A 27,850-nucleotide genomic window follows, 5' to 3' on the forward strand; every position below is an offset into this window, starting at 1 on the left:
ACTCCCCTTTAACCGAAACCAACTATTTCCAATTCCACATAATGCGACCGTGAGAAAAGAGAAAAATACCTCTGGCGCCTCTCCTATTTGACGCCCACTTTCTTACCTGACTCCATATGTGCTTATTATTGATGATCATTCTTTTCCTTTCCAAATATACAAGCACTTTCATGCGCCTTCGAAGCGCCCGGGTTGACCAATCAGAGAAGGGACATATATGGAATATTACTTTTGGGGCCAACGGTCCTGCTTGGATGTCGCACAAAATCGCCTTCTTTTTTATTTTTATCTTTGTTCCTAGGGGTAACCCCCCAGTGGCGGGTACCTGAACGCTCTCTTGGCTGATTTATGCGGACCTACTAAAAAAAAAAGCCGAGCGCCAACGAACCTGTCTAGAGCAGAAGACTAGTGGAGTTTGTCCAAACAGCTTGAGGGGTTCCTCTAAATATGCAATGCCATTACTATCACATCTCTGATCCAATTCGAATAAAGTCCTAAGGTATGTCTAGCTTGGCTTGCTTGTACTCCTTTCCGATCTATTACTCCGCAAAGACAGGCTTTGAGGGGTAAGAGTGCTGATATTCTATTTCTTTCAGCCATGTTCCATAACAATATTTACTTAGTTTCTAGAAATGAAAGCAGAAATGCAAATAATCTCTCTCGGCACGTCGGACGATGGCTTTGTCTGCCCAGGTGCAGGCCCGGGCTTATATCCGGATTAACCTGAAACGCTCAACTAAAAATACCCCACGAATGAAAATTTTAGCGCCACGGGAATACTACGCTGTACCCTTGGAACTGTCAGAGCCCAGACGATCATATTAATTGGTAAAGTCTGAGGTGTTGATATTAATATATTCGCCTTAATGTTACTGTGCAAATGCTACACGAGAACTATCTGCGCCTAGGTTGCATTTTATTGATGCCACGGCTTGTCTAGACTTCCCATTATGTCTAGCTACTTCGGGCTATGTATTTAGGGGCAATATGTCCCCCTCGACAATCTGTTCTAGACATATAGTAGCAGTAGGGCGTACGGAGTACTCCGTGGGTATTCAGTCACTTGTAGAATATATTAACTACATGAATACGGAGTACGTATTCATATTTGAGAACATCCCACTCGGGGAATATTCTGCTGGCTTCGACCAGATGGATTTCCGCCGAATGAAAAGGGAATATATCAGCACTCCTGGATTGTGATTGCGGATGACTCGGACGAGGAGGTGGATGAACATGAGTCTGATGATTCTACCGCTGGGCTCGAGGTGAAAGAGTTGAGAATTGGCTCGGTGGTGTCAATGATGTCGACGTAGTAGTCGAGGTGCAAACTGAGTCTTGCCGGTAATAGCCCGCATAGATCGAACTTTTAGATCTATGAATCAAGGCAAGGCTTTCATGAGATTCTCGTCTTATCAGGCTAGGATCTTAATTATGTTGTCGTAGAGGAAGTCACCCTCTCAGTATTAGTGATGGAAGGTATAGCGTGGAGGACGATCTAATACACACCAAGGCAGGTGAAGCTCCGTGCCTCCCCGCACATCTGTGAGGACGCTTTTTCCCCCTTTTGGTTCCTGCCCCATGTTTCCCTTCTATGTTTGCTTTGTTTCTATGTATTGTACAATAAAGAGGGGACAGGGATGATGAAGCCAATTGCGGACCTTGGGAGATCTACTTGAATAAGGTTTAGCTAGGTAGGTGGGTCTAGAGCTGCTGTGGGTACATAATGAGGCCTGAGCTTCACTAGATATTAACCTTAGAACGAGCACAAGAGAATGTAATAAAAGTTTCGAATGTTTTTGATATTGGTAAAGGTAGATGTAAACAGCAACTTAATCATCCATCACTCGTTAAACGCAAATCCGCAAGTTTTCAACTCCAGAAATCCAAAGGTATCCCCAGCCCCCGCGACAGACGAGGGAGAAAAATGGCCAGTCAATAGATATGACATGATGGTAGAAAGAAAAATGAAAATGAAAATGAACGACAGGAAAGATAATCAAATGTCAGAAATGGATCGATCGCTTTTTGTGTTCTAAGAACCAACATCGATATTTCGCAAGCCAACTCAATGTGGATGGAAAATCTAACTTGAACATTACAAAGATAGACTGGTCTCCACGACACTTTACGTAGCAAGATGCAATACGACCAGAGCGAAGAGCCTGTGTGCTCATCGCGAGGTCGGCAGGTCAAAGGCACAAGACACTAATAGGAAAGTCTGCCAGCGACTAGAAAAAGATAGAATAAATTTGGCCGTGGTTATCATATGATCTTGGTGGAAATCCAAAAAGTCGTGCAATCGTGAGACCTCAGAGAGGTGCTGGAATGGGGAGCTGAGAGCGACGTTGCTGGGCATCCATCAACTTGCGTCGCACAGCCTCTCCACCTGCAATGCTACTCGATTTGCGCTTGCGGGTGGGAGTTCGCTGGTCGTTGTTCTTGGCGTGTCGGAAGACACTGGCAGGACGTGCGGGAGAGTTTGCGGGCATGAACTCGCGGTGCTGGGGGAGGCGGAGGAGCGCCTGGTAGCGGTTATGGTTGCGACGGAAGGCGGTGACAATACCCTTGTCCAGGTGATTGAGGAAGCGCTCTTCGTTGTTGGCTGGTTGCGACGCAGACTTGCGAGTGGGGGTAGGTGTACCCAAGGACTTGGCAAAGGGAGCGGCCATTGGGGAGACCATGGCATCATTATCAATGTCCTCATCTTCATCGGAGGATCCATTGCCAAAGTCGATGAAGTCGTCGACGTTGAGAGCAGACTCTGGGTCATCTTCTTCGTCTTCTTCGAACGAGCTGTCGATGGTGAAGTCCTGGGAAGGGTAGAATGCCTCAGGGGGGCCCATGACCTGGCCTCCCGGGGTGAGATCGTTGCCGAGAGCGGTCATCATGAGATTGGCACTCGAAGCCAGCATTGGGCTGAAATCAAGCTGATTGGGCGAGGCAAGTGCATCCGTATCGCTCTCATCAACCAAGTGAAGCGTAGTCTGGCGAGGGCTGGTGTTGGCAGTTCCGGGCATACTGTTCGCGGCGGAGTCCAGCCAGTCGTGGCGAGAAGAGGCATACGCGGGAATGATGACGAGATGCTTGCCAGTGCAGTCAACCAAGGCTACTGGCTTGTGGGGATCCGCTACGAAGGTTCCCATGATAGGTCCTCGGCGGCGGGGGATACAATCACTCTTTTCATCCACAGGGGCCAAAGAGTCGGATGAATCCCGGCGAAGAAGGGATCGAGGGTGAGTAATAGTTGCTGGTGGGGGGAGATCCTCGTCTGTGGTGTCACCATCATCGCCTTCAGAGAGGTTATGTTAGCAAAACCGAAATGCAATACGAATTGACCAATTATCATACTCTCGTAGCCACTCAAGCTGCCCTCTGAGGATCCTGCAGACTCGACGTGGTAAATGCTTCCATGGCCGTAGTCAGCGTCACCAAACATCTCTTCTGATTGACGGCGGGTGTTTCTCCGGAAATTTTCGTTGTCGTTTTCGATCATACGACGCAACTGTGGGTCCAGGCTGTCCTGTTGTAAGAAGTCACCGGGTATGTCGTCGTCACTGTGGGAGTCACTATCAGAGGACGAATCGGATCGCTCCTCGAAGTGAACTCGCCGGGCGACTGGTGTCTCAGCGGCTTCGCTGGTCACCTGAGGCTCTCCAAAAGTGTCCATGGCACTGTAAAGGTGCTCTTCATCAAAGAAGGATGCAGCCGGTAGGAACATGTGGTCGTCGAAGGAGTTGATAGCCCACTGATCCTCGGCAAATCCAGTGCTAGGCAAAGGACGGTGGGTCTTTTCAGATTCCACGATCATCATTTCCTCCATCTTCTCAACGTCTTGGTCTTCATCCTCGGCATCTGTGATGTAGTCTACACCGGCATACACATCATCCGAGCTGTCATCCGAGTCATCGCCGTCATCGCCGTCACTACTGTCACTGGTGTCGTTCAGGACACGTCTTCTCTTGTTGATTGCAGGTTGTCGCCCCGCCTTATTGTCTCGGCGACGACCATAAGACGGGGCCCTGACTGCTGGTTCTTGCTCGTCATCTGCATCTTCTTCTGAATCATCTGCCTCGTCACTCAGATCCCCGAGGGATGAGACCGAAGAAACACTTGAGACTGATGATGACGATGCTCTCCGCTTCCTATCGGATGGCTGAGCATTGGCTGACTTTCGAGACTGATTGGCCTTGGGTGACATATCGAGGTTCCGCATGATGTTGGGCTCGGGGGTTGAAGGGCGGGGGGTGAGCGTTCTTGGCTGAGCTCTTGGGAGCCCGCTTGGAAGAGTATGAACTCTGAGGCATTTTGTAGTACACAAGTATGGATGAATAGGGGTTATTTTTGTCAGTGTGGACTTCTTTGGTCCTTGTTTTTTGTTGTTCAAATGGAATGGTCCGGTCCGTTCCAGGAGGATCCAATGATGGGATGAAGGAAGAGGGGAAGATCTTCCTTAGGTGAGAGGATGGTCGTAGTTTGGCCCAAAGTGGTGATCCGTTTTAAGGGGATAAGTCGAAGGGAGGTGGGATGGTGTGGAGGAGATAGGAGAAGCGGAGTGGAGGGGAGGAGTCCAAGGAGTTTTCTCTTTTTTTTTTTTTCGTAACCACGAAAGCACCCGCAGTCCGTTGCGGACGCTGTAGTGCTCCTTCTGGAAGTTTGCTAGGGGGCAATTCCAACGCCTTTGTAAGAGGCGTCGAAAGAGAAACAAATATCGTCAAGTAGAATTGAAGATCGGAGCTGCAGGACTGGGGAGCCGGCAGGGACAGGCTCCCCAGCGAGGCATTTACAGCTCAACGAAGGCCATTTGGCTGAATTCTTGACGATATGTAGTGGATATGTAGTGAATAGATAGGGGTTTCAAGAGTTTCAATAAGTTCAGGGATATCCGAAGTAGATCAGTTGGGAGTGCTATGAGAAAAGGAAGAAGAATGAGAAGGTCTTTTTTTTCCCCAGGAGGGGAACAGCTGTGATTGGATGCAGAACACGACCGCCTATTCGTTGGCGCTGCTCACCGACTCTTTCGCGCCAATCAGCGATCGCCGAAAGTTGCAATGGGAGAGTGATGAATTAGATTATCCACCTGCTCATTTACTTAAATTAGGTGGTTGCATTGACATTATATCGATTATATTGATATTGGGTTTCATTGCTGATGTTGTGCAGTACGGTGTATACTTGCATCTATTCTTCTTATATTCGCTGCTAGTAGCGCTTTCTAGGAATATATCCCGGCACAATCGAGTTCAAACAAAACAAACCTAAAAAAACGTCATTAAAGATCCTCGGCGTGATCTTCCCCGGCAAAATCTTCATTGACTTATTTCCAAACCCGCCAACTACAGAGTAACTGAAGTTTCGAGTCAATGTTGACAGAAATAGCACATCAGAACATCTATCTGCACTAGACGTCAAACTAGAATATACACGGGGCAGTGACTGACCCGTGCGGCATGCATGATGATTCATCTTCGGATTGGGATATTTATTTTATCGATGACACATCCTTGGATCCTTGAGATGAATCATATTTGTTTCGTATTTGAACTTCACCAAAATTTTCACCAAAATCTACGGGCTCATTGGTTCAAGCCAAGATCCGGCCACTTTTACGTTTTGAGTGGCAAAGCGCTCTACTCTATTCCGACCGGCTTGGCAAATTTACCCGTGTCCCGGGAACCTGCAGTTATTCTTTTTATTTTGCCTCCCAATGGCTTAACTGCCTAACTGGCCTAACTGGCTTAAAACAAGATCAGAGGCGGTAACTAAATGGACAACATGGCTTAGGCTGGGCGCGTCTAACGTGCATGAGATAGATCTATTTCTCTCTTATCTTTTCCAATTGGTGAGGGGGACAAGTCTATACCGTTAACTTGCAACGTAGATATTTACCAACTAACTAGTTAGTATGTTCTACTTTATACGTATAATATTGTGGATCAAGAAGAATGAGGGGCAAATGTAGAACGGAAGATCTTTCCGATTATCTGTTTTTGAGTCCATTCTTGCCCTTGCTGATGTTCGGAGGCATGCAAGATCATCTCTCTGCCCCGCAGTGGCTGCGATGGAAAATTTTTCTCCTTCCCCCAATGCCAATCAGATTCTTCTGTGAGGAACAATATCTCCAACGCTAGCATCTTTTCAGTTGAAGCGGATCATTCACCATTCAAGTGTCAATCCTCCACTTGGCCACTTCGATGGCCTTCTAGCTTGCAGCCTTCCCCACTTCCTTCTTCTTTCCATACAGTACGTACGGAGTACAATTTACGTGATTTTGGTGTCCAAACTCGGATTGCAACACAGTACGGGTAGATAAAAGTCCGTACAATGGCATCTAGATAATGAATGTGGATAGTTGGGTATTTCTATGTCAAAATAGACCTACGGGAGGAATTGAGTATAAAGACAACGATCTCACAAATTACTCCATATATCTCAATTTCTATCCCTCAGAAAGGGGATTTATTTTCTTGTTTTGGCCCCCATAATATGTAACAAAATGATAAGATCATACGCATTTCCAATAACATTGAAGAAACTGAAGTAATCTGCTAGATTATATACCACGCTAAGCGACCCCCGCATCGCTGATCATCAACAGCGCCAGTTTGCATAAACATACCAAATTCAGCAATCATCAAATTAGACACAAGGCCAAAGCGATACAAAATGGCTCGGGACCATTCTGTGACTTCCAATAGAAGTCGCAAAGAACACACCGGCATCTGAACATTTTTTGTTCAACCCATCCAGCTTGCGCATAGTCTCCAATGAATTCTCATGAACCTCCGAAGGTCCGTAACCTTCAAGCCCCAAGGAGGTAAGGCGCGGCAGACAATTCGAATCCAGCAAGCGTTCGATTTGGTTGATGGCCCATTCGAGCAGCTCGTTGTGGCAGTGACACAGATACAAAGTCTCAAGGGACGGCGGCAAAAGCGTCACGAGTTCTTGCGTGGGCTCGAAGTTGTCGTCAAGCTTGGCGAGCATTGATATAGAAATATGTATATATTTCATCATATCGAAATCGGCAAACGATCCCATCCATCCATCGTCGTCCTCCGGAGCCTGATACGATTCGCCACAGAGCCAGAATGCCTCTAGTGATGACTTATGAAGGGATATGGATTCTCGAAGGGGAGCAGATACAAGATCGGGTCCATCCGAGACCGTTGCTCCTCCAACATTCAACCGGAAAGTCTTGAGAGCCTTGCATGATTCAATCCAGACACCGAATCCACACTCAGTGTTGGTCATCTCAAGATCGATATCAGTGACTCCCGAGAAGGGTGTAATGCGGGGTTGTCCCTCCTCACGATCGGAGTCAACGATATAGGATCCTCCAATTACGCGCATCGCTGGGAATTTAAAGAACGGTTCCATACAGCTTGCATCGATGGAATCTTCCGTGTCAGACCATTCGGCGAAGGCTTCAGTAAGGCGAGAAAATGTTGTGGTATCCTCTTTGGCAGCCTTCGCGAACATTCCCTCGACGTGTTCTGACCCATATGGGTAGCATATGCTGATTCGTCTCAAGCCTTTCAGCTGGGGAATGAGCAAAGCTAACCAAGCATCGGTGTTTCCGAGTTGCAGTTGATCATACGGCTGTGTCGACCAGCGGGTACCAGCGATAAGTCGGTAAATAAGGTCTGGATCATATTCGAATTCACAGTCGACGTCCTCATTGTCATCTTCAGTGTCCCAACTCTCCAAGCGCAAAGACCGCACGGCGCTGGCCAACTGTGGTCGCCGTGCGATTGCATTGAAAAATCGACTGACTTGGCCAATTGTATGATTGATAACATCGCCAAGAATAACCTGGGAATAGAGACTTGGTAGCATAACTGTGTAAAGTCGACGACATGATAGCACCAGGGAATAGCGATCACCCTGGTGATCCAGGTTTTCTGCAATGAGGTAGAGAGTCTCCTCTGGGAGGTCAAGAAATACAGTCATGATGCAACTAGTGAGGATTCTTTCGAAAGCGAAGAGACGGTTAGTTCCATTCAGGTTCGGCGAGGAGGTTGCGTTGTCGTGTCTGCCCAGGGACGCTAGGAATCAAGAGGTGGGGGCGATAATTCTCTACAACACTTGATAGAAGGCCCAACCACGGCCACAGTCTACAATATATAGGAATATGGTTGTTGGTGTTATCACCGGAACAAGTGAGCACTAAAAACCAACAGAAAGGAATGCGGGATATTTGACCGAAGTGGAAAGAAGTGGGGACTGCCAAGAGCAACTATCAAAAGGAAAGCGGTTAACCACATGAAATCCGAGTGTTGTACTCCACAAGACCGAATGATATTAATTAGATTAAAATAACATAAATCCAAGTCTTAGATGGACATAATAATCCCTGGGGTACGAGGTTCCATTTAACAATCCCTCCATTCTGGGTCGTCCACTCAAACTCCAAAGGTTCCTTGGTTGGTTGGGTCAACAACCATGGTTCCTTCATTGAAACAAGATCAAGGTGGACAAAATCGACAAAAAAAAAAAAGGTGATATCAAGTGCCGGGATAAGGCGCAACATCATTAGGCATGGGCTCTGTCTTGGCTCGACCAAACATCGACAAACGTGATTTCGACCGGGTGGGAACTGCCGCCGGCCGAGTACTTTGTGGAGTACTTTGTTGGTTTTCGCTATCCACTTCGGTGGGGCCAGCAGGTTCGACAGGAGCGGCGCGGGCCTCCTCTACCTTTCGAACGCCTTCGCGTATTTCATCAGACGTAGCGCCCGGCGGTGCGGTCGTTGTCAAAGTCTCAGTAGGACGAATTAGACCCTCGGAGGTGTCTTGGTTGAGCTTGGCGATCTCTTCTTCCGTCACCAGACGCTCATTCTCTAAACGGACTTCGCGTCCGCGTTTGTGGCAGTACCACAAGACAAAGAGCAGGACTGAGGAGCACCATAATCAGCAAACGGACTCATGCACTTGGTAGAGTGTTTCACTTACTGAACAATGCCAAGGACCAGAGCACATTCATGCCCATAACAGCAGGGAATCGAGCTCGCAGGAATGTCATAATGGATCGCAGCATTCCTACCAGAGCAGCTGGCTTCGACACAAGTTCCTTTAAGCTTGGAATATTGACCCCCATCTTCTCTGCAGCTGCAGCGGCCTTGCCAACATTCTCCATGTTGACACCGCTCTTGCCGGCGCGGTCGGCAGCAACGGCCAACATCTCTGGCGCCAATGTCTCGGTCCAACGCTCGGGAAGTTTCTCGATCAGCTTTTGCATGGGACCAGGCAACTTCGTATAGGTTTCTTGCAGTTGGCGATTCCCGTTGGTCAGCAGCATCTCCAAGTCATGATAGGCAGTTGGCACTCCGTTGATCAGATCTTTGAAGATGAGTTTGAACTTGCGTAAAAGCTCCTGTGTCTCCTCACTGATCGAAAATACACGGTTGTTATCCGCAGCCAGGTTCAATCGCTCAAGAATATCTGTCATATCCTCTGCATCTTTATCTTTATCTGCGTCTTTCCCGTTTGTTGATGTATCCGATGTAGTTGGACGAGTCGCAGCTTCGGTTTGCGATTTGTTTGCATCGAGGGCCTCTTTATCCTATTTACGCGAAGTCGTATGTTAGTACATACACAAGCCAGATGCAAGGATCCGAAAATGAACACGACTAAACAAATGACTAACCTTCTCTGTGTTTTTTTTCCAAAACATGGCACTCCACCGTTTCTTCTTCTGTTGAGGCTTTGAAACCTCCGACTTCGGTGTATCCGACCTTGTCAATGTTGGCTGGGAGTTCTTCCTCTCTTGCCTACCCTCTTCACCCAGTTCCTTTGCTAAATCCTCCCCCGGCGAGGTAGGCAGAGGGATGTTTTCAGCTTGTACGCTGATCGCAGGTTGCAGAGAAGCCCCAGCAGGGCTTTCGGCTGGGATCTGCTCATTCTGCTGTGTTGCAATGGGCACAGATTCCGACTGGGCGGTGACTTCGCGTAGGTAGGCTTCATCTTCCGGCGACAGGACAGGCTTCGGTGCACTGGTCATTTGCGACGAACGCCGCAGGTTCTTTATTTGGTTGAGATATTGCATGCCCATCACAAAGGTATTCGCGGTACGAAGGATGGTAATATGGGGGCTTGTTTCGTGTTCCTCGATGGGAAATAGACGATAAGAAAAAGTAGGCTGAAACAAGACGGGCGCGTACTGAAGGTAAGGGGACGCGCGCTATAAAGTTTAGTGATAGATCAACTTTTCCAAGCGGCTAGGCGATATGTCAGATAGAATAGTTCGATGATCAGAAGATTTCGCAGCTCACCAGATTGCAGATTGCACGCTAACACCAAACCCAAGCTTTTGTTTCGCTCGGCTCGAGCCTGTTCCTCGTGATGATATCACCGGTGGCTTGGCAACCCCGCATGTGCCACCACATCACTAGCACCGCCACACGTTCCTATCTATGAACATCCAAGGTTGGCTCGAACATCCTAACATCATTTGAATTAAGACAAGGTCTTCATTCGTTGGTTAATTCTCTTCCACTTGTAGATCTGCTTTTCTGAAGTCTTCTATTGTGTGTATCTCTCGTTTATTGAGTAGGGCGCTGCTATTTATATATTCACTTGTGCAACTTGAAATTGTACTTTAAATGAAATACACCAATGTAAACGTTGTTCATTTTATGTACCATACTCACGTTTTTAGAACATGAATGCCTGGGTGCTACTATCTAGGAACGGACGATTGAGCTCAGGGTGTGAATGATGGATCTGCCGCTTCAAAAGATCGCATCACCGCCATTGTGACTACCGGGTACCCCATGATCACATCATGCAATCCAGTTTTTAAGATCTCTTCGCGAATAACCCCGTTCTCCGTTTTCCATTCCATCATAGATCCAGCAGCTCCTAGATCTGCTTTCGAATCAAGCTTCTTTTGTTCAAGGTCGTCATAACTGATCCCCGCTGGCATCGAGGCATTAACCGCGTGCCAAAACACAAGTTGAGAATGGTGCCATGGAATGTCATAGTCATCCTCGGCGTGGATTATGGTTATTCTGTATTTCTCCCCGTTCCGCTCGTTAGACTCAATATATTGCGCAATATTATCCTTGCTCAACCATTTGTCTCGAATGAATCGTTGAAGATATTTGAAGAGGAAAGGGAACCTGGCAACTGGTGACAAGATTGGGACGGTACCCGCAACTCGATAGGTTGAGACCAATGTCGCGACGTCGACAAATGGTGCAACCAGCACCGTGCCTGCGAAGACTATTGGTGGATTCTGCACAGCAAGATGTTTAGACACAGCGATGCTCACGGCTGTGCCCATCGATTGACCAAATATCAAAATTCGAGATGGAGGGATGCCTGCAACATTCATTGCCCAGTCCACCACGGCGAGGGCATCGATGATGAGCCCGGTTTCAGATGGTGTCCCAGTACTCTTGCCAAATCCTCGGTAATCAAATGTGAGAACATGGATTTTCCCAGGATTTCCCGCTGACAGTGCACGGTAATTTGGGACCCGGTACCCCGAGGCGACGGTTCCTCCAGCGCCGTGCATGTGAAGAATTAAACGAGCGTCGGGGTCCTCTCGTAATAGTTGAAATCCCAGTCGGGACTTGACATCAGACACAAAGCCTACTGGCTCTTCGATAAGACATATTTGATGCTTGCGATATAATTCCACGGGAAGAATATGCCAAGCGTGTAGGAATTCACCGTCCGTCGTTCTGATAGAGAACGGAGTGACCTGGTTCCTCAGGAACCCAAAAGTTTCGGGGACATTGAGGTCTTTGAACCATGTCATCTGAATTGCGTGCAGATAAACGACATGTGATTGGAAGGTTGATGTGGTGAGTAACCCAAGTAGGATCGCATATAACCCAACCGCAATAGCGACTGGTATTGAAGCATATTTGAAGAAAGAACCAGCTAACTCGCTAGCTGTCATGATGGACTAAACGATGGAATAGGAATATCGCACAGGAATGAAGGAAATGCAAGGAGAATCCTCAACGCTGACGGTCGACCTGGTGCAGCACACTAAAGAAGTGGGGCGGGCTAACCCATCTGGGGTCTACATACTTCCCCCATTAGTTAAATGTCGCTTTTTGGTGGAAACCCATTTTCAGCCTATAAATAATACGCTATTTCTCAGGACTATAAGGATAAGTATTTGGTATGGCTTCTAAACGCCCGACCCTGCTTGGTTGGTCTGTTCGGCCTCATCGCCCTGGAATGAGACCAGCCATGTGGAGCTTAACCAAGCCCCGGCGGTTATTGGGGTTACTTGATTGGATATAGACGTGTGCGCACATCCGTACAACATACATTAAATCAGCGCCTACAACTGTTGTACGGAGTGCATGTCTCCTCAATATGATTTGTCCCCGCTGAAAATCACAGTCTAAAAAAAAGAAAAGAAAACCAAAGGAAAACGCAGTGTCGATTCTCCAACGCCAGCTGAATAGAGAACAAACAATGACTTTCTTACAAAATTATCAAGCAATGCGACTTATGTAGTCGTCGAGATCGTATGTAACCCAGAGATTCTCACAAAAAGGGCAACCAGTAGACTGAGTACTCGTAGGTATCATAAATAGCGGAGTCTGCTGCTCTTAATGCGGAAAATACCTCTGCAATCATCACAATGCGACTAAGAAGATAAAACACTGGGGATGAGAGACTGAAAAGTGTCAAGACGCCATCCCACCGGAGGACAACCTTCTCAAAGTGCATAAATATAAGCATTGACACGATTGAAACAAAGGCGGATACACGCCAGAGCCACAACTCAACGACCGATGGGAACATGGTATTCCAAGATACGAGGTGAAGGGCGCCGAATGAAATCCCGAACAGACACGCCAAAGGCCAGATTCTTGACCTATATAGATCGGGATCCCAATGGGACACAACGATATCCTTCCGGGACTTATGTGGATCTTCGAGATCTCGTATCTTGCTTGCGTTGATTGTGGGTTCATGCGGTGGTTCGGTGATTGGATTCTGATTTGGGTCCTTCAGAGCTTTGGTTTGAGACTCCTGCACGAGTCTGTCCGCCTCTACCTTCTCAAATACCCGCGGGGTAAGATACCATATATTCCAATATGATGTTTGGTCTTTCATCCCCTCATTGTCAAACTTATTACTGACAGCCATCGACTGAAAGAAGTGGAATTGTTCCAGGCCCATTTCCGGAAGCACAACAAGAGATGGAGATCTGATATCCTTGGGCTTGTTCCACCAGAAGAAGTATGTCACGATAAACAATGGGATATATCCCAGGGTCATCGACTCCAACTGCGACAGTGGGAGATGATAAGAGATACGCAGTATGCATTGTGCCGAGAACCAGGTCACCTGGATCAAAGCCAGTAGTTTTGCAGCATTATCTGATTTGCTCTTGTCACAGATGTCATCGAGAGACAGACCCCAACTCGGATGGTCTTCCCATCGAATAAGCCTTTGCTGTAGTAGCCAGGTATATTGGTTCGGCCAAATAACACGATCGCCATTCGGGGTTTGGTACCTCAGTGCGAGCATACTGATGTAGAAGGCATGCACAAGTTTGAATTGACCTGCTGTGGAATCAAGGCATTCTCTTTGCATCCTGCGGCACTGTGCCCATTCCTGAAGTCCTTCCACCGCAATAAACTCCGGCGCGAATATTGTCTTCAGGAAAAGAGCGACCTTATGGAGATTTGCGTAGGATTCGCGCTTGTAGACTCGGGGATGAATTACGACCCAGGTGCACAAAAATATTGTGGCTAGACATGTTGTGATCAAACTTATCGTACCACGGCCGGGGTTGTCCCAGACCCATCCGACCAATTCTTTATGTTTTGACGAGCTGATACTGCAATTTGGGCATGTTTGGTTGCTCATTGAGGCGTTCGGTGAATTGGAAGCAGGTGCGTGCTGGCGATTCGATTTGAGTCAGGGGACGACATGAAATGGTAAGTTGAATCGGAGTGGGAAACCCAACAGTTGTGCTTCTAGACTACAGAATTAACAGATATACTCCACATTCTAAATAAGCGCTGGATATTGCTGCAAGGCTAGGTTCGACAACGTGTTCATGTTACAGATATCCCGGGGCGAGATAAGGCTGACGCCCGATTTAGATATTAATAATAGACCGGCATATTTCTAATTGGCAAGCGAGTAGTTCAGTGGAAATGAGAGGAAAATGGGGAATTCGTTGCCATTCGCACTAATAACAGCTCACCTATAGCCGCCACTATATTAGGGCGGTTTATCTCTGCAAGGATCCTATCCACTCCAGTGACGCTATTGGCATTATCTTGTTAGTAATTTTATATAAGTCCAATACTCGAATGTGTGTTTCTGTGCCGGTCACACCACCCCAAGTCGTCGGAAAGGTATTGTGGAAAGAGAATAAACGCATCGACAAAGGGATCAAGGATCATAGAAGTTCGTCAATAACAACAATATTAGGTGATAAAAGAAAGGATTCCCTAAGGACAGGAGACACCCCTGCTATTCTTTGCTCTCACTCTGTACAACGATCTAGAACATCCTAGGCTTGAAGTCAATATACGTAGATCTATCTATGCGTCAAGGGTGGCCATGTCATAATCCATCCACACCTACGTACGTACTAAAAAACAAAAAGCGTATCAGAATCGTGCAGCTAGTCAGTTCCTTGCTAGTTATTATTGGGTCTATCTTCTTTTCAAATGATCTGTCACTTCTAATTATTAATTCCTTTCCCTTCGAGATGAAGCATGCTTGATAACCACTTTTCTTGGGCCTGGATCCATCCTTTGCGACACATAATCGATTGGGTTTGACCAAGCGATACCTATTGCCACGTCAGAAAAACAAAAGAATGGTAAGATGATGCATTTCCTAGAATAAGTGCTGCCTAATTATGTAGTCACGGGCTGAACCATGCCTTTTCTGTTGAGTAGATACACTTATGGGTACGAGATGTTCCTTGCTAGTGCCCCAAGACGAAAGGAGCTCGGGGTCCCGCAGAGCCTTTGCTGGACATGGCAAATGAGCAACGTGTTTGAAGGCTGATCAAAGAGAGATTGCCGGATGAAGTCACAACTTCAATTTTTTATAGACTCGGGGCAGTCGTGGCATTCGACCGGATTCTTGTTATGGATGAACGTTGTTGGGGGGGATAATATTAAGTTTCCAAGCGATCGTTTGAGCCAGTGCCTGCATTATAAATTCGTAATATATACCGATAGCAGCAATGAGGAAAATATACTAGGCCCTGTTTCCAACCACCTCCACTGCTAAAAATTGTATGGGCTGGCTGTGACTCAGCCAGACCTCATATCCGTAATTATTGGGAGCGGAGTCACCCCTCAAATAATGTACCAGCTCTATGGTGAGAGATGGCCGCCCAAAGGTAAGCCCAGCAAGACACAGCCGAGGGATTATTGGGAGGAACAGGTATCGACCTAGACAGAAAAGGGCTCGGCCAGGGCGATCGAAATAGGAAACTGCATGTGTTGGAAACCTATGTGCTGTCTATAGGATTTATAAAACGCGTCGGAAAAGCTTAAACAGCTTGTTAATATCCATGAGGACTGGATATTTAAATATGCTGTATAGAGATTGCGATGAGTCGGTTTTAGATCGGCCGCGGTCAGGGTGCGCTGGTAGCCGGTCAATCGAGTACGATCAAGCGAAGGAATAGAATTCGTGACATAAAGCTAACTCTCTTCTCTGGAAATAGACTTGTATCTTCTGGGCCTCTTGAATGCCCAGTCTTGAGTACCGTCATGGACCATTGTGCAAGTAAGGTAGCAAGAGCCGCACCTGCCGCACTGCGATTTGCTTCAAGGGACCGGTATCTGCGGGTAATTGCAGGCCTGAGTGGAGCCGTGAGACATAGGTAGAAAGCAAGAAAGAAAGATGGATGAGTAGACGAGTATGTTCATGGTGAGATAAAATGGTAATCGCACACGCAGCGAGCAAGGATAGCACGGCAGCTACGAAAAGGCATGCTGTTAACCGGTCGCGATAACGATGAGCGTGGCGAGCTCAAGAATTGCCAAGGTAGAAATTACACCCTAGTCAAATGTGAGCTATCACTCTAACAACATGTGTATGTTATACCCAGAGAAATTATGAAAGTCCCCATCGTGCATGGACTGGCCGGCGAAGTAATACACATGGCCGCACCATCAACATACCTAGGTAAGGGAGGAGGGGGTCAAATCAAAGAATAGCTCTTGAAGAAAATAACGCAAAGTCGAAAGCTCTCCGACAGGGCGCAAATGCGGGGCCAAAGGCCCTCACGACATGAGGCGTTGGCTGGATACCACATGTGGGGAAAGCTGGGGTTAGTTGAATTGTCGGAAGTGAAGTGAGAATGGGGGATACAGAGCGACCTGCAGCCTCCCGGAACATGTGGTCTACCTCTTTCGAACAGACCATACTGAACGGAATAGTACCCGGATAGGATTAATATGGCTACCTTGTCTCAATAGGCTAGCCTGGGGCCCGTTCCACTGTCCCAAGATTCCAAGAATATGCCAAGCCCTCGGGAAGTTCCAAGGTTCCTGACCAGGTGATCTTCTGAAATCCGTGCGATATATGCGATTGGCCGTGCCATCGTAGGATCAACCTTGGAACTCCGTCGGTCGCCCGACAATCGTTTCCTTGGCTTATCTGCCTATATTATAACGTTCTTCATGGAATATGTACCGTTATAAAATTACCGAATTAGAGGGGTTGAAAAAACGAAGAAAAAGAATATCTGACCTTGGCACTGTTTAGTTTTGCTCACTCTGGAGCGTTACGGGTCGGGTCGGAGACTAAATGCAACGAGACAGAGTCTCAATACTATTTTGATTGATGATGACCTGGGTGCTGGATAGCCCTTTCGACTCGTTGATTCCAGCTCCTCCGACCCACATAACCCTTATGTATCGTGAACTCACTGAAGAGGGGAACGCTCAAGGTTATATGTTCAAAAGCATACAGGTCGATTCAGCACTCGCAATTCAGCTTCATACCTAGCTTTGCATGCAAAAGAACCTAGGCGGACTGCCCAAGAAGTGAATTCACAGAGGTGTAAAAGTGTGTATTGTCAATCTGTATCTATATGCTACTTGTATCCTCCGTACTTCAAGGATTGAATAATAAAACCGTGCAATAAAGGGCAGGCAAGGCCAATACATGGTGGACAAGGTTCGCTACTACAGTATGTAGGTACATACTCCCTACCATGCAACGCGTCTGCAATATATGGGTGCCTGGTTCTGCAGTCAGCATACCCCGCCCGGCAATGGACTATGGTAACTACCTTTATTTAATGATTACCTGGTTATTTTCTTTTTGTCTATACTATATGTATCGTTATACTATATCGTTATAATTAGGTTTCACTGTCTGTAAGGAACACAAAACGTGGCCATCCGACTAAAACACGTACATGAACCCCACTCCTGCAGTGATGACTTCATATTTAATTTATTTTGCCGTCCTGCATCTTCCACTTCAACCCCCCGCAAAACCAAACCACCTTGGTCCGCAATTAACCCTAAGTTCTCGATTGCTTCACTACAATGGGTATTTTCATACTTCAAATAGGGCGGATCAGGCTCCAGAAATAAAAGCTTCACCGAAAGTAAAAACAAGACAAAAACGTTCCCGGGTAGCGGGTAATAACAGGCCCGGTTTCAGCTCGGGATCATCGGGCACGAAGATCCCATATTTTTCGTATAGCCCGCCAGGATCACTTCTACTTCTGGTGGAATATAATGTCGATCTTTATCAGTTGGCGTCGATCAGAGTCTGATCAAGGTTCAAGCTTTAATATATTCCGAGTTGGAAAAGGCCAAGACAGTTTAATTAAACACATGACTATATTCCTCGCTTCCCCGCAAATATTTCTTCATATAGCCCACTTTCTAGCCGTTTTCTAGGCTGGCCTTGCCAAGTCCATGCCTGGTTGCTCATGTTTCACCGCTAGTGCAGGTCAGACTTTCCGTAGTATGGTTTGTAACATGAGTGTTCCATGGAAATTAGATTCAAAATCCTGTGTACAATTTTCACACCTTTTTTTTGCATCTATAATTTGCGACTAACTTTTCTTCATCTAGCTACTAGCATGGTTGGCAGCCAGAACCGGGGTGGGAGATAAAGAAATATGAAGACCCCTACGATCACATGTTATCACATGCCTAACGATTGTCCTTCCTGTCTATATTATAAACCTTAACTAGTTAGCTAGTAACTAGTCTACTCGCCTAGTTAGTCCATATGCGTATTGATATAGTGGACAAAGTGGGGCCTGCTATATAGTATACTTACGTTCTACTACTCCATAGCGGTTGCTCCTCCACTTCTCTTCCTTCTGTCTCTTTTTCTAGTACTCCGTAGTCCGTATTTTGAATTGACTCCACCTTTTATGTAAAAGACGTAGCACGTGGCTAAGTGTACCAAAAAAAGCCGCTTGACTGGGCCGTATAAGCGGCTAACCATGCGTTCTTGTTCCGTATTTTGAATCCTTAATACTTGAACCACCTACGACATGAGTCGATATTTAATTCGCCCAACAACCTGTTTGTGTATTTTATAGCTTATTTTATACATAGATTTTAGATATTCAACAGCTTATTGAAAGGATTTGCACGGAGTGGGTAACGGTGAGCCAGGCGTTTGAAATTTAGTATGGGAATTCCTCCGTACTACAGCCCCATTTTGGTGCTTGGAGACATACAACATAGAAATTGTCAAAGTGGTTCACGGGTAGTTATCAGCAATTTGATTCATTCGCAATGCTTTTCGGCACATATGTCTCAGTGGCCTGGTCCCATACGGTGTGAGGATCAAATGAGGCTTTGAAGCCTATAGGTAGTACTTACACTTGCTGGAGTTATTGTCACTAGACAGGAAAACCCGAGAAATTCACGGGGATTACCCGAATGGCTCATTTGTACATTTAACTTGCATGATGGCTTCCTGGCTCTGTACTCTGCATTGCCTGTTTGGGATGTCATCCCCGGCGTAACCCACTTGGCACCCACATTCGGTCTCCTCCCCTGCATATGGTGTGCAAAGATAGCGACAACGAGTACCATGCGATTTTGAGGGGCATTTGAAGGATTATTTAAAGGGCAAGACAGTTTTCCTTTTGTATATCCAAAGACAACGGTCCAGCAGGCTTCCTAAGTACCTACAGAGCATTCTATAACATCTCGTACATCGTTTCAATATGTTGTTCAACTACCAATCTTTGCTCGTGGGAGTCTCCCTGGTCTCTCAAGCCCTTTCTGCGCCTATTTTGGAGTCGCGGGCAACCGCTGGTATGCCAACTCATCAGCCCAGCTCTGTACGACCAGGCAGCTCTAACATTTTCTCAAGCCGCCGCCGCTTTCCCTGATTTGCACCGTGCAGCAAAGCTTGCTTCCGCTGCCTATACAGGTTGCATTGGAAAAGCCTTCGATGTCACTATTACCAAGAGGATTCATGACTTCCTGACCGACACCAATGTAGGCGTCGTAATTGCTCTACGTTGGAAAATGACTAATTTCAGTAGGGATTCGTTGGATACTCCACTGAGAAGAAAACAATCGCGGTCATCATGAGGGGCTCGACTAGCAGTATGGACAAATCGACTCAGCTTAATACTAGCTCACCGTGCTAATTAATCTAGTCACCGACTTCGTGAACGACATTGACATTGCTCTCGTCACCCCCGAGCTTTCGGGTGTGACTTTCCCTTCAGATGTGAAGATCATGAGAGGTGTTCACAGACCTTGGTCCGCTGTACACGACACCATTATTACTGAAGTCAAGGCGCTCATTGCGAAGTACCCGGATTACACTTTGGAGGCAGTCGGACATTCCCTAGGTGGTGCCCTCTCATCCATTGCCCACGTTGCTTTGGCCCAGAACTTCCCGGACAAGTCACTCATCAGCAATGCCCTTAACGCCTTCCCCATCGGGAACCAGGCGTGGGCCGACTTTGGTACTTCGCAGCCCGGTACCTTCAACCGCGGAAATAACGCTCTTGACGGCGTTCCAGTAAGCCATGGTTGAAACTGTCATGCTAAATTAAAGTCGCTAACCATAAAACACAGAACATGTACTCGACCCGGCTTGTCAACTTCAAGCACTACGGAACCGTGAGTTATCTTACTGAGCCCCCTTTAATACCAATGTTCAATTGCTTACCAACCGTAACCATGTATAGGAATACTACAGCTCTGGCACCGAGGCTAGCACCGTGAAGTGCGAAGGCCAGCGCGACAAGGCTTGCTCCGCCGGCAATGGCATGTACGCTGTTACCCCCGGTCACGTCGCAAGCTTTGGCGTTATAATGCTTACTGCTGGTTGTGGCTATCTGAGCTAAGTACCATATGCGGATATAACGGAGCAATGTTCGACACGGATCACTTATTATGTGGACAACGCCACCTCAGATAATTAATATATCATATACTGTTCTAATAGTTAGCTTATACGTACTTATGATGGTTGGTCACCCAAAATGATCAGTCTAATGAAAGAATATCTCATTCGACGTCAATTCCACTACCTCATGGTCTGTTAAAAAGAATATATGAGTTATATCGTTTATGTTGCCTTATAAGGCCAACCAAGCCAGACTCTAGGATTCCCAAACCAGAAATTAGCGTACCTTAGGAGGAAAGCCCATCTTGGAGTCCAGGCAAAGAATGAAAACTGTTTTCTGTCTAGAATACTCAGGGGACATCTCCAGCTTTTAAGCTATGTTGATCTCCATGCGAGGAGCTTGGCTCATTCTTGGCGCGAGCGACTTTGAAGAAGGCTGCGCTCAAGCAAAGAGCCCTATGCGATGTGCATTGATTGGGACAAGTTCCACCAATACACTGTACAGAGTAATATCGGTTAAAATGTTCCCGATGGCAGTCGAACGATCAACTCTTTTTCAACGGGCGATCGAAGAAGCAATACATTGAGATTCATTAATTTCCACTTTGGGAAAGTTTCCGGTGGCGCGAGAACGCCTGCGGAAAATCAGCCAATCACAATGAAAAGTCACTTGTAGTCTTCATATTGCGGTTCTATCTGCAGTTTAGCATGGTGAAACATGCCCTGGTGTACGAGAAACATGGAAGATCTCTTGGAATAATAGAAAGCCCACCGAGATGGTCATTGGTCGGAACAGAATGACCCGATAAAATGGTCTCCCAGTTTCTGGACGTTGCTGTATTTTCTCTTCCCTCGGTCGAAATACTTGCATTAAGCTTTGAACTGCATCATTCGGGACGGGCGTACAATATGCTGCACCTCAAATTTCCTGGACCTTCTCACCTATCGGCGAGTCTATCTGCAACTGGGGCAGTCACAGTATGAGATTTCTCTGAGTGTAAACCTGCGGGATGCTGAGAATACAGGTATAGCAAACTATCACTAAAGATGCCCAAATAAGAAGCTAACAGCGGTATTCGCGTTGTCAATTTTGAGTAGACTTTGGTCAATCGCGCTGTGTTCGTTACCACTAAAACCTCAATATTTTATCCCAAGGTTCCGAATGGAATGATAAATGAACACAACTACAGGCCGTATATTATTCATACAAGTAGTCATGCATCGTGCGGTGGAAGGTGTACGGTAAAGCACCGGCAGAATGCAGGCGCAAAGTGACTTGGGTAAACTTCCTAATCAGGACTAGCTTTGCTTTTACCTACGATGTACGTACTAGCAGCTATACGTATACGCACCCTACTTTACATTTATAATTCTTTCTGGTGACATGTAGTATTCATTGACCTCCGAATACTTCAACACACTCTTGGGAAAGATTCTCCATATATTTTCGTTAGTTCTGATTTATCGCATCTATCCTACGTGTGACGTGAGAATTTAGCGCCAACATGCACAGCCCTCAATCAAAGAACCAGCCACACGTAATTTCACATGAACCTGAGCCTCAATTGACAGGTGACTTGCTGTTTGGTCACATTTGATATCACCTGACCGCCGCATTTATAAACCCCCTCTTCCCGATTTCCTTTCTTCTTTTTCCTTTCCTTCCACGCCTGCCGGAGTCGATAACTGTTCGCTAAGAGAGTCATTTCAGATTCTCGAATGCAAAGTCATCCCAGAACTGCGTATTCCTCGTCTTTTAACTAAGACTCGGGGGACGTTTCTGTGGGGAGCTTCCAAGACTCACATGCTTCGTGTGCATGATCAGCAGCGTCAATCCGCCTTTCTTTCGACCAACTCATATCATTCCTTTCGATAAACACAAATCCATATCGTCACTTTTGATTATCTCCTACGGGCATATCTCGGAAATAGGGTTCCTTTGTGCCGTTATGTTCAAGCGCTCTTTCGTATCTAAAGACCGGGCGGGTAAAACTGTCAAGGTCGCCAAGAAGAAGTACGACGAGCTGGTTAAGGAGAAGATGAAGCAGAAAATGGAAAGTCCTCCCATGGGAAGGTGTGTTTATTTTTTATCTATATATATATAAATGCGGACCCGCGCTTTCCATATGTAGACATCAACATTCATTTCATGTGCTGATAATGTATCCCGATAGTCCCCTTACCAGCCCTATCATTGCTATGATTGTTGGCCAGGACCAGCGTCCTTTCGCCGCCCATGAAGATATCCTATCTGTGTCGCCGTTCTTTAGTTCTGCTCTAGAGGAGCAGTTTCTCGAAGACGGCACCAAGCAACTGACTTTGCCTGACGAGTGAGACAACCCTGTCCATTTCGATTGAGCACAAACTTATACTCGATATAGAGAACCTGAGATTCTGTCGTGTGTTCTCGAGTTTTTGTACAAGGGCGACTACTTCCCGCGCTTGTTGCGTGGAAAGCAAAGAAACTCTTGGTCGCTCGAGAACGCCCAGGATATCAATCAAACTGGAGGCCGTGGATCGAGCGAGCCGACAATGTTCCACTCCAAAGTGGGAGATCTCATTCTCCGAGACACGGCAGTGTACTGTGCTGCCGAGAAGTACGGCCTGGAAGAACTGAAGCGCCTTTCTCTCCGAAAGCAAAGCCTTCAGAGTGGTATTCCGGCCGACGTGATCTTGCGATCCGCTCGATATGCATATAACAACACACCCGAGTCCGATTCCCGACTGCGCGCGCACTACCTGGCCCTTATCATCCGCAGTCGCAAGACATTTAAGAGCAGCGGAACCTTGCAGATGGAGATGGAGGAAGGGGGCAAGTTGTTCTTTGACCTGTTTGTGGCAATGTGTAACCACATGGATGATCTCTCGGAACTACGGTATGACTCAATTTCTCCTTCTGTTTCTCCCTCACCCTAGTTCTCTGCGTATCCTTCTTTTACTGCTGACTGTCTTCCTCGATGTCGACCCCTGAGTGCTTACACTCGTGTCTACCAGCACCAAGCGATCGCCGAGGTTCTTCTAAGTGGCTGTAACATTTCCCTACTGGATCGAGCGACTTGGATTTTGAAATTGAACAAGCGAGGCCTGCAGTTTTACACCAGAATGACACTGACAATGAACTTGCACTGGTCTGTGCTTTTGCTGTGACAGCAACTTGACTTTCACTTCTCTCGAGGTTGGCCGCTCTTTTGGTTCGAAGAACCGACCTTATTCGCCTTTAATCGAATCCACGGCGTATATCGACATGCGTTCAACCACTCTACACTCCTTGAGATTAAGCTTCTTTGACACAGTCTTTTATGATATGAACTTGATCTGCTGCTCTTGTTTGCGACGATAATGATGCCTTTGCCATTAATCTGGCAACGTGCCTATTTGGTGATGAGAAACAGAAATGATAAAAAAATTCGGCCACCTCAAGCAAGCAAACCGTAGAAACATTTAATAGATAAATAAGGATCTTATATCTCATATCCGACTATTTTTACTCTTCAGGTTGTTTCAGGCTGTTGAGATAAGACAAGTAAATGAATGTGAGATCCATAGATGTAAAGACGTCGGTCTTAATGCTTATGGTATTTACTATTTACCATATTTTTTGAGAAGTGAATTCTACAGAAAGTATCCATCCTCTATAGTTGATTATACAGTTTTTTATTTCTATCTACAGCACATCATGAATAGCTTTTATCGGTTGAATCGTCAGAATTGTCCCATGGTAATTAGTTACCACATCCTTTCCTTTCATGAAAGTGACTTGGTGTCGTGAATGAAGGACTGCATACTTCGATCTTTTTATTCTCTACAAGAGTCGCTTTTCAGATATTTTGTACAATTATTCTTGGCACATACCCTTTATACAAATATTCGTATCCTGAATCCTTCGGGGGGCTCTGTGGTCTCTGGGAAATCTTTCAAATCACATCAAGCATTGTCATTCATAATGGTAGTTTGTATCGTTGGTTGTTCAATCCTGCGGGAATAGAAAGGAGGTTATCCACAATCCATAATGATAAAAAGCCCCTCTGTAGCATATTAGAACTGCAGGCCAGTTGATTATTCTCCCCTAACTTTTTAACTTTGATCGTTGTTTGCCGGTACAACTGTAGTCGAGCCCCTCGGGTAAACGTCGGAACCCTAATGCGCGATATCAAGGAGCTGGGGATCTTGTATCACGGCGATATAATCCCTTCAATTTCGTGGACAAGCCCAGAGAAGAAGCATTTGTGCTCTATCCTCACAACAGTCTTTATCAACAACCATTGATTCCAATCGCAGTCAAGAAAAAGGCCTATATGCCGCCGCCCGAAGCTCTCACCCATCGCTTAATCATCCATCTTATAAATGACCTGAAAGTGAGCATTGTTCCCGACATTGATGCGAGTTTCTATATCACAGTTTCTCTCCATATAGACGATATAGCCTCTACATATTCCAGCAAAGAACGACAAAGCGTGAGTGAGCTAGGCCTCATTGTTTGCTGGTTCGGGTGACGCATCAATCTTCATTCAGAGCTTCAGTTCCTTTCCTCCCAAACTTTACATCTCAAACCCTGCTATCACTTTAAGCGTCTCCAGAAATCTCACACCGTGAACTTTATAACTTGCGGCTTCATACCACCATACTCTCTGTTCCATCAATCCCCAATATCCTCGTTCGGATTGATCGGCTGCCACGACCAAAAGCTAGATCAGCAGCAACATCACTTCGTCTTGTGCGTCAAGAAACCCTCAACTTCGTGAAGCCTTTTGTGCTGACACTGACAATCACATCCAGCTTCCGGTGACCAGCTTAACAACCGTCATATGAAATGATCAGTGAAGCCTCAGATACCCCATTTAACGACACCTCGACCAAAATGGGGCCCAGGACCTATCTGACCACTGGTCTGAGGCACCTAAACAAGCCCCGCAGCCTGGATCCCGGTGAAACCTTCATTGTCCGGTACAAGAATTCCCTTCGTCAGTACAGATCCGACGTCTGGATTGGCGTGGTTTTATCGGATCAATTCGGCCCAACCAGACATATCTCTCGCCGCCCTGTTGGTGCCCAGCCGACTGAGGGTGAGTGGATGACGCATCTGAAAGACCGGGTGTATTCCGTGTATCTTCCCGGGCGAAACATGTAGTAAGTTTGATCTCTTTTTTCACACCCAAAAAAGACCCCCGACGTCGCGTGTTTACTATGCATATGTGGGCCCGTTAGCTTTTCTTCGTTCTTGTGGATCTCTATGCCGGCTTTTCTGATAACACATATTTGCCTGTTGATTGATGATAATGTGCATACTAACATGTGTGAAGCAAATGGGTCGGACTCCAGGATATCTTTGTCCTCAACGAGAAGACAATCAACGTTCTTCGACGTGCCGGGAGAGAGCTAGATGCCAAGGTCTGGGATGATCTGATGGACATCATCCGAACTAAGCCCGGGCTGGATTTCTGGAAAAACATGGCTCTTCAGGAACAAGGCGCCAAAGGAAAACGAGGCAAGGAACTCCGGCTTGTGTTACCGAGTGGCCATGAAGACCTTGTCTCCGGCGGAGAAAGCCATGGTCACTCCGAGTCTGACGAGGAAGATGAAGAGGACAAAGATGACGCTCAAGATGAACATAAAGAAGTTCCATCAGATGGAGTGGAGCCTAATACTGATGTTGTACCTCGCTCATCTAATGAGCAAACAACTATCAGGTCATTTTCCAACGCGCGTTCTGCGCATGGTGTTCAGTTCAGGCAACCGTTGAAATTGTTTCACGATGCCAACACCACTTCATCTCCATCTGAAAAAGTCACTTTTGCAGACAGAGAGGGTTCCAGCTTAGGGATGACCTGGAAATTCAACCCGTGTCCCCCTCTGCCTCCCACTTCTTCTCATTCTCTCCCAACCCCACCGGCGTTTACCCCACCAACCAGCATGACTCAAGGCACGGTGCCTAAGGTTGAGAGTACTAGGTTCGTTGGGTAGTGATTCAAAGTCTCAATGTGTCTCCACTAACAAATATATTTAAATATACAGTGGTAGTGTTATTACCACTACTAATGCTGGTATTGCTACTACCGGTGGCCGTGTTTCAGACATGACACCCCAGCAACCCGCTGCGGAGTTCTCAATCTTTGATTTGACCCTCAGCCAGGCTCTGAACCATGTCTTCCTGAATCAAAGTGAAGCCGCCAAGGTCACCGATGTGTTCATAGGCGCTGTGGCTCTTGAGAAACAGCCTGAGCGCTTGCAGATTCGTGAATACTTAGCAGATGGAGAATTCCGCCCTCGCCTGATCACACTGAAAACCTCCGGCTTCTCTCATCCCACTCCATTCCCAGCCCTGGATTCCAACAGCAGCACCACCACCTTCCGCGTGGTTGGCGACCAAATGGGAATTGGTCAGAACTTCAAACTGCAGGGCGTGAGCAACAGCCTCGATCTGGAAAACGCCATTACCACCCTCGGAAGAGTATACCTTCAAGCCCGCCGTTTTGGCCTGATGGATTTGGTTTATCGAATTACATTCAAGCTCCAAGTCGCCTGGAACTGCTACCCGGAGCTATACCAATCCAAACCTCTCCTCGAAGTTGCGTCTCTTGCCTTCGCCGGTCGTATGGAGTTTGATGAGGCTGAATGCGACTACCTCCAGTCATGGCTCATTCACTTCATTGCCGAGGCCTCCGACTTGCTCACATACAACGCCAACGAGCAGTTCTGGGCGTTGTTGCGATCTCATCCGAAGCTTCAAGACAAAGTCCTCGATCTTCGCACCGTCGCTCACATCCATAACCCGGAGTTGTATGGGAATACCCGTGCCCTCCTTGAGAGCCGCGGTCTGGGAATCTTCTGATGTGAACTCCTATAGAATGGGAACAACACAGGGGGCTTTGTCTCCCATAAAACGGCTTGCTTGTTTCTTTTGCTTTCGTACCGGTTTTACTCTCCGGTTATTTTATTCGTAATCAATCCGCTTTTTTCGTGTGCCTTTCATTTTAATTTGCTCATTATGGCGTTTCAGTCATTTCACCTTGCGCAGTAGAAGGAGTTCTATGGAATCGTTTGTCTTCGCTTCCTTTCGTCGTCCTAAGGGTGGACATAGGGAGATCATGCACGCTCATAGCTAGCCTTTATCATAGACAGATATTTTTATTCAACAGATCACATTCGTCTCCAACACTCGCAGTGATAGCCCTTTCACCGTGCTATGTAGTTCGATGGTCACATGAAGCTTGATTCTCGCAAGTTATACCGACAAGAGTATCTTCTCCCAGGATATTAGTACCATATCCAGAGTTTGGGTACTTGCTTGATAGTGGTGCCAGTCTTCGAACACATACCTGCTCAACGACCTTGATGTACATAACTCCTTGTCATTACAAGAAGTACAGCTGGAATTCTTTTTTTGGAAAATCAATCAATTCATTATGTCAACTCGCAGGCTGATGGTGACAACGACCCGAAAATGAGTACAGGTATGACGATGCGCATGTGCAAACCAGGCATCGCTAAAGGGAAATCGAATCCCACGCCCGGAGGAAAAAAAAAAAAAGCAAAGAGACGAAAAC

General features: G+C 46.6%; 8 protein-coding genes across 8 annotated transcripts; 3 read left to right on the forward strand and 5 right to left on the reverse strand.

Annotated features, from left to right (window-relative positions):
- Window positions 1-2,312: 2,312 nt before the first annotated feature.
- N7516_000902 (uncharacterized protein) lies at window positions 2,313-4,216 on the reverse strand (the record flags this gene model as incomplete). Its single annotated transcript, XM_057213624.1, has 2 exons — window positions 2,313-3,292; window positions 3,352-4,216. The coding sequence occupies 2 exons, from the start codon at window positions 4,214-4,216 to the stop codon at window positions 2,313-2,315; spliced, it is 1,845 nt and encodes a 614-aa protein (XP_057075507.1).
- Window positions 4,217-6,639: 2,423 nt separating this feature from the next.
- Window positions 6,640-7,950, reverse strand: N7516_000903 (uncharacterized protein; the record flags this gene model as incomplete). The annotated part of the gene is made up of 1 exon (XM_057213625.1): window positions 6,640-7,950. One exon carries the CDS (start codon window positions 7,948-7,950, stop codon window positions 6,640-6,642), a length of 1,311 nt encoding a protein of 436 aa, XP_057075508.1.
- A 554-nt stretch (window positions 7,951-8,504) lies between these two features.
- N7516_000904 (uncharacterized protein) lies at window positions 8,505-9,999 on the reverse strand (the record flags this gene model as incomplete). Its single annotated transcript, XM_057213626.1, has 3 exons — window positions 8,505-8,893; window positions 8,952-9,561; window positions 9,646-9,999. The coding sequence occupies 3 exons, from the start codon at window positions 9,997-9,999 to the stop codon at window positions 8,505-8,507; spliced, it is 1,353 nt and encodes a 450-aa protein (XP_057075509.1).
- Window positions 10,000-10,701: 702 nt separating this feature from the next.
- Window positions 10,702-11,907, reverse strand: N7516_000905 (alpha/beta hydrolase; the record flags this gene model as incomplete). Its single annotated transcript, XM_057213627.1, has 1 exon — window positions 10,702-11,907. One exon carries the CDS (start codon window positions 11,905-11,907, stop codon window positions 10,702-10,704), a length of 1,206 nt encoding a protein of 401 aa, XP_057075510.1.
- A 602-nt stretch (window positions 11,908-12,509) lies between these two features.
- Window positions 12,510-13,844, reverse strand: N7516_000906 (uncharacterized protein; the record flags this gene model as incomplete). Its single annotated transcript, XM_057213628.1, has 1 exon — window positions 12,510-13,844. One exon carries the CDS (start codon window positions 13,842-13,844, stop codon window positions 12,510-12,512), a length of 1,335 nt encoding a protein of 444 aa, XP_057075511.1.
- Window positions 13,845-19,164: 5,320 nt separating this feature from the next.
- Window positions 19,165-20,304, forward strand: N7516_000907 (putative alkaline lipase; the record flags this gene model as incomplete). The annotated part of the gene is made up of 6 exons (XM_057213629.1): window positions 19,165-19,255; window positions 19,314-19,441; window positions 19,489-19,552; window positions 19,606-19,976; window positions 20,033-20,077; window positions 20,146-20,304. The coding sequence occupies 6 exons, from the start codon at window positions 19,165-19,167 to the stop codon at window positions 20,302-20,304; spliced, it is 858 nt and encodes a 285-aa protein (XP_057075512.1).
- Window positions 20,305-22,123: 1,819 nt separating this feature from the next.
- N7516_000908 (BTB/POZ domain-containing protein) lies at window positions 22,124-23,222 on the forward strand (the record flags this gene model as incomplete). Its single annotated transcript, XM_057213630.1, has 3 exons — window positions 22,124-22,380; window positions 22,481-22,636; window positions 22,688-23,222. 3 exons carry the CDS (start codon window positions 22,124-22,126, stop codon window positions 23,220-23,222), a joined length of 948 nt encoding a protein of 315 aa, XP_057075513.1.
- A 1,894-nt stretch (window positions 23,223-25,116) lies between these two features.
- N7516_000909 (uncharacterized protein) lies at window positions 25,117-27,135 on the forward strand (the record flags this gene model as incomplete). The annotated part of the gene is made up of 3 exons (XM_057213631.1): window positions 25,117-25,433; window positions 25,607-26,254; window positions 26,319-27,135. The coding sequence occupies 3 exons, from the start codon at window positions 25,117-25,119 to the stop codon at window positions 27,133-27,135; spliced, it is 1,782 nt and encodes a 593-aa protein (XP_057075514.1).
- Window positions 27,136-27,850: the final 715 nt, after the last annotated feature.

Source organism: Penicillium verrucosum, assembly GCF_028828655.1.
Source record: "Penicillium verrucosum strain IBT 35672 chromosome Unknown utg000001l_segment0_segment0, whole genome shotgun sequence".
NCBI lineage: Eukaryota > Fungi > Ascomycota > Eurotiomycetes > Eurotiales > Aspergillaceae > Penicillium > Penicillium verrucosum.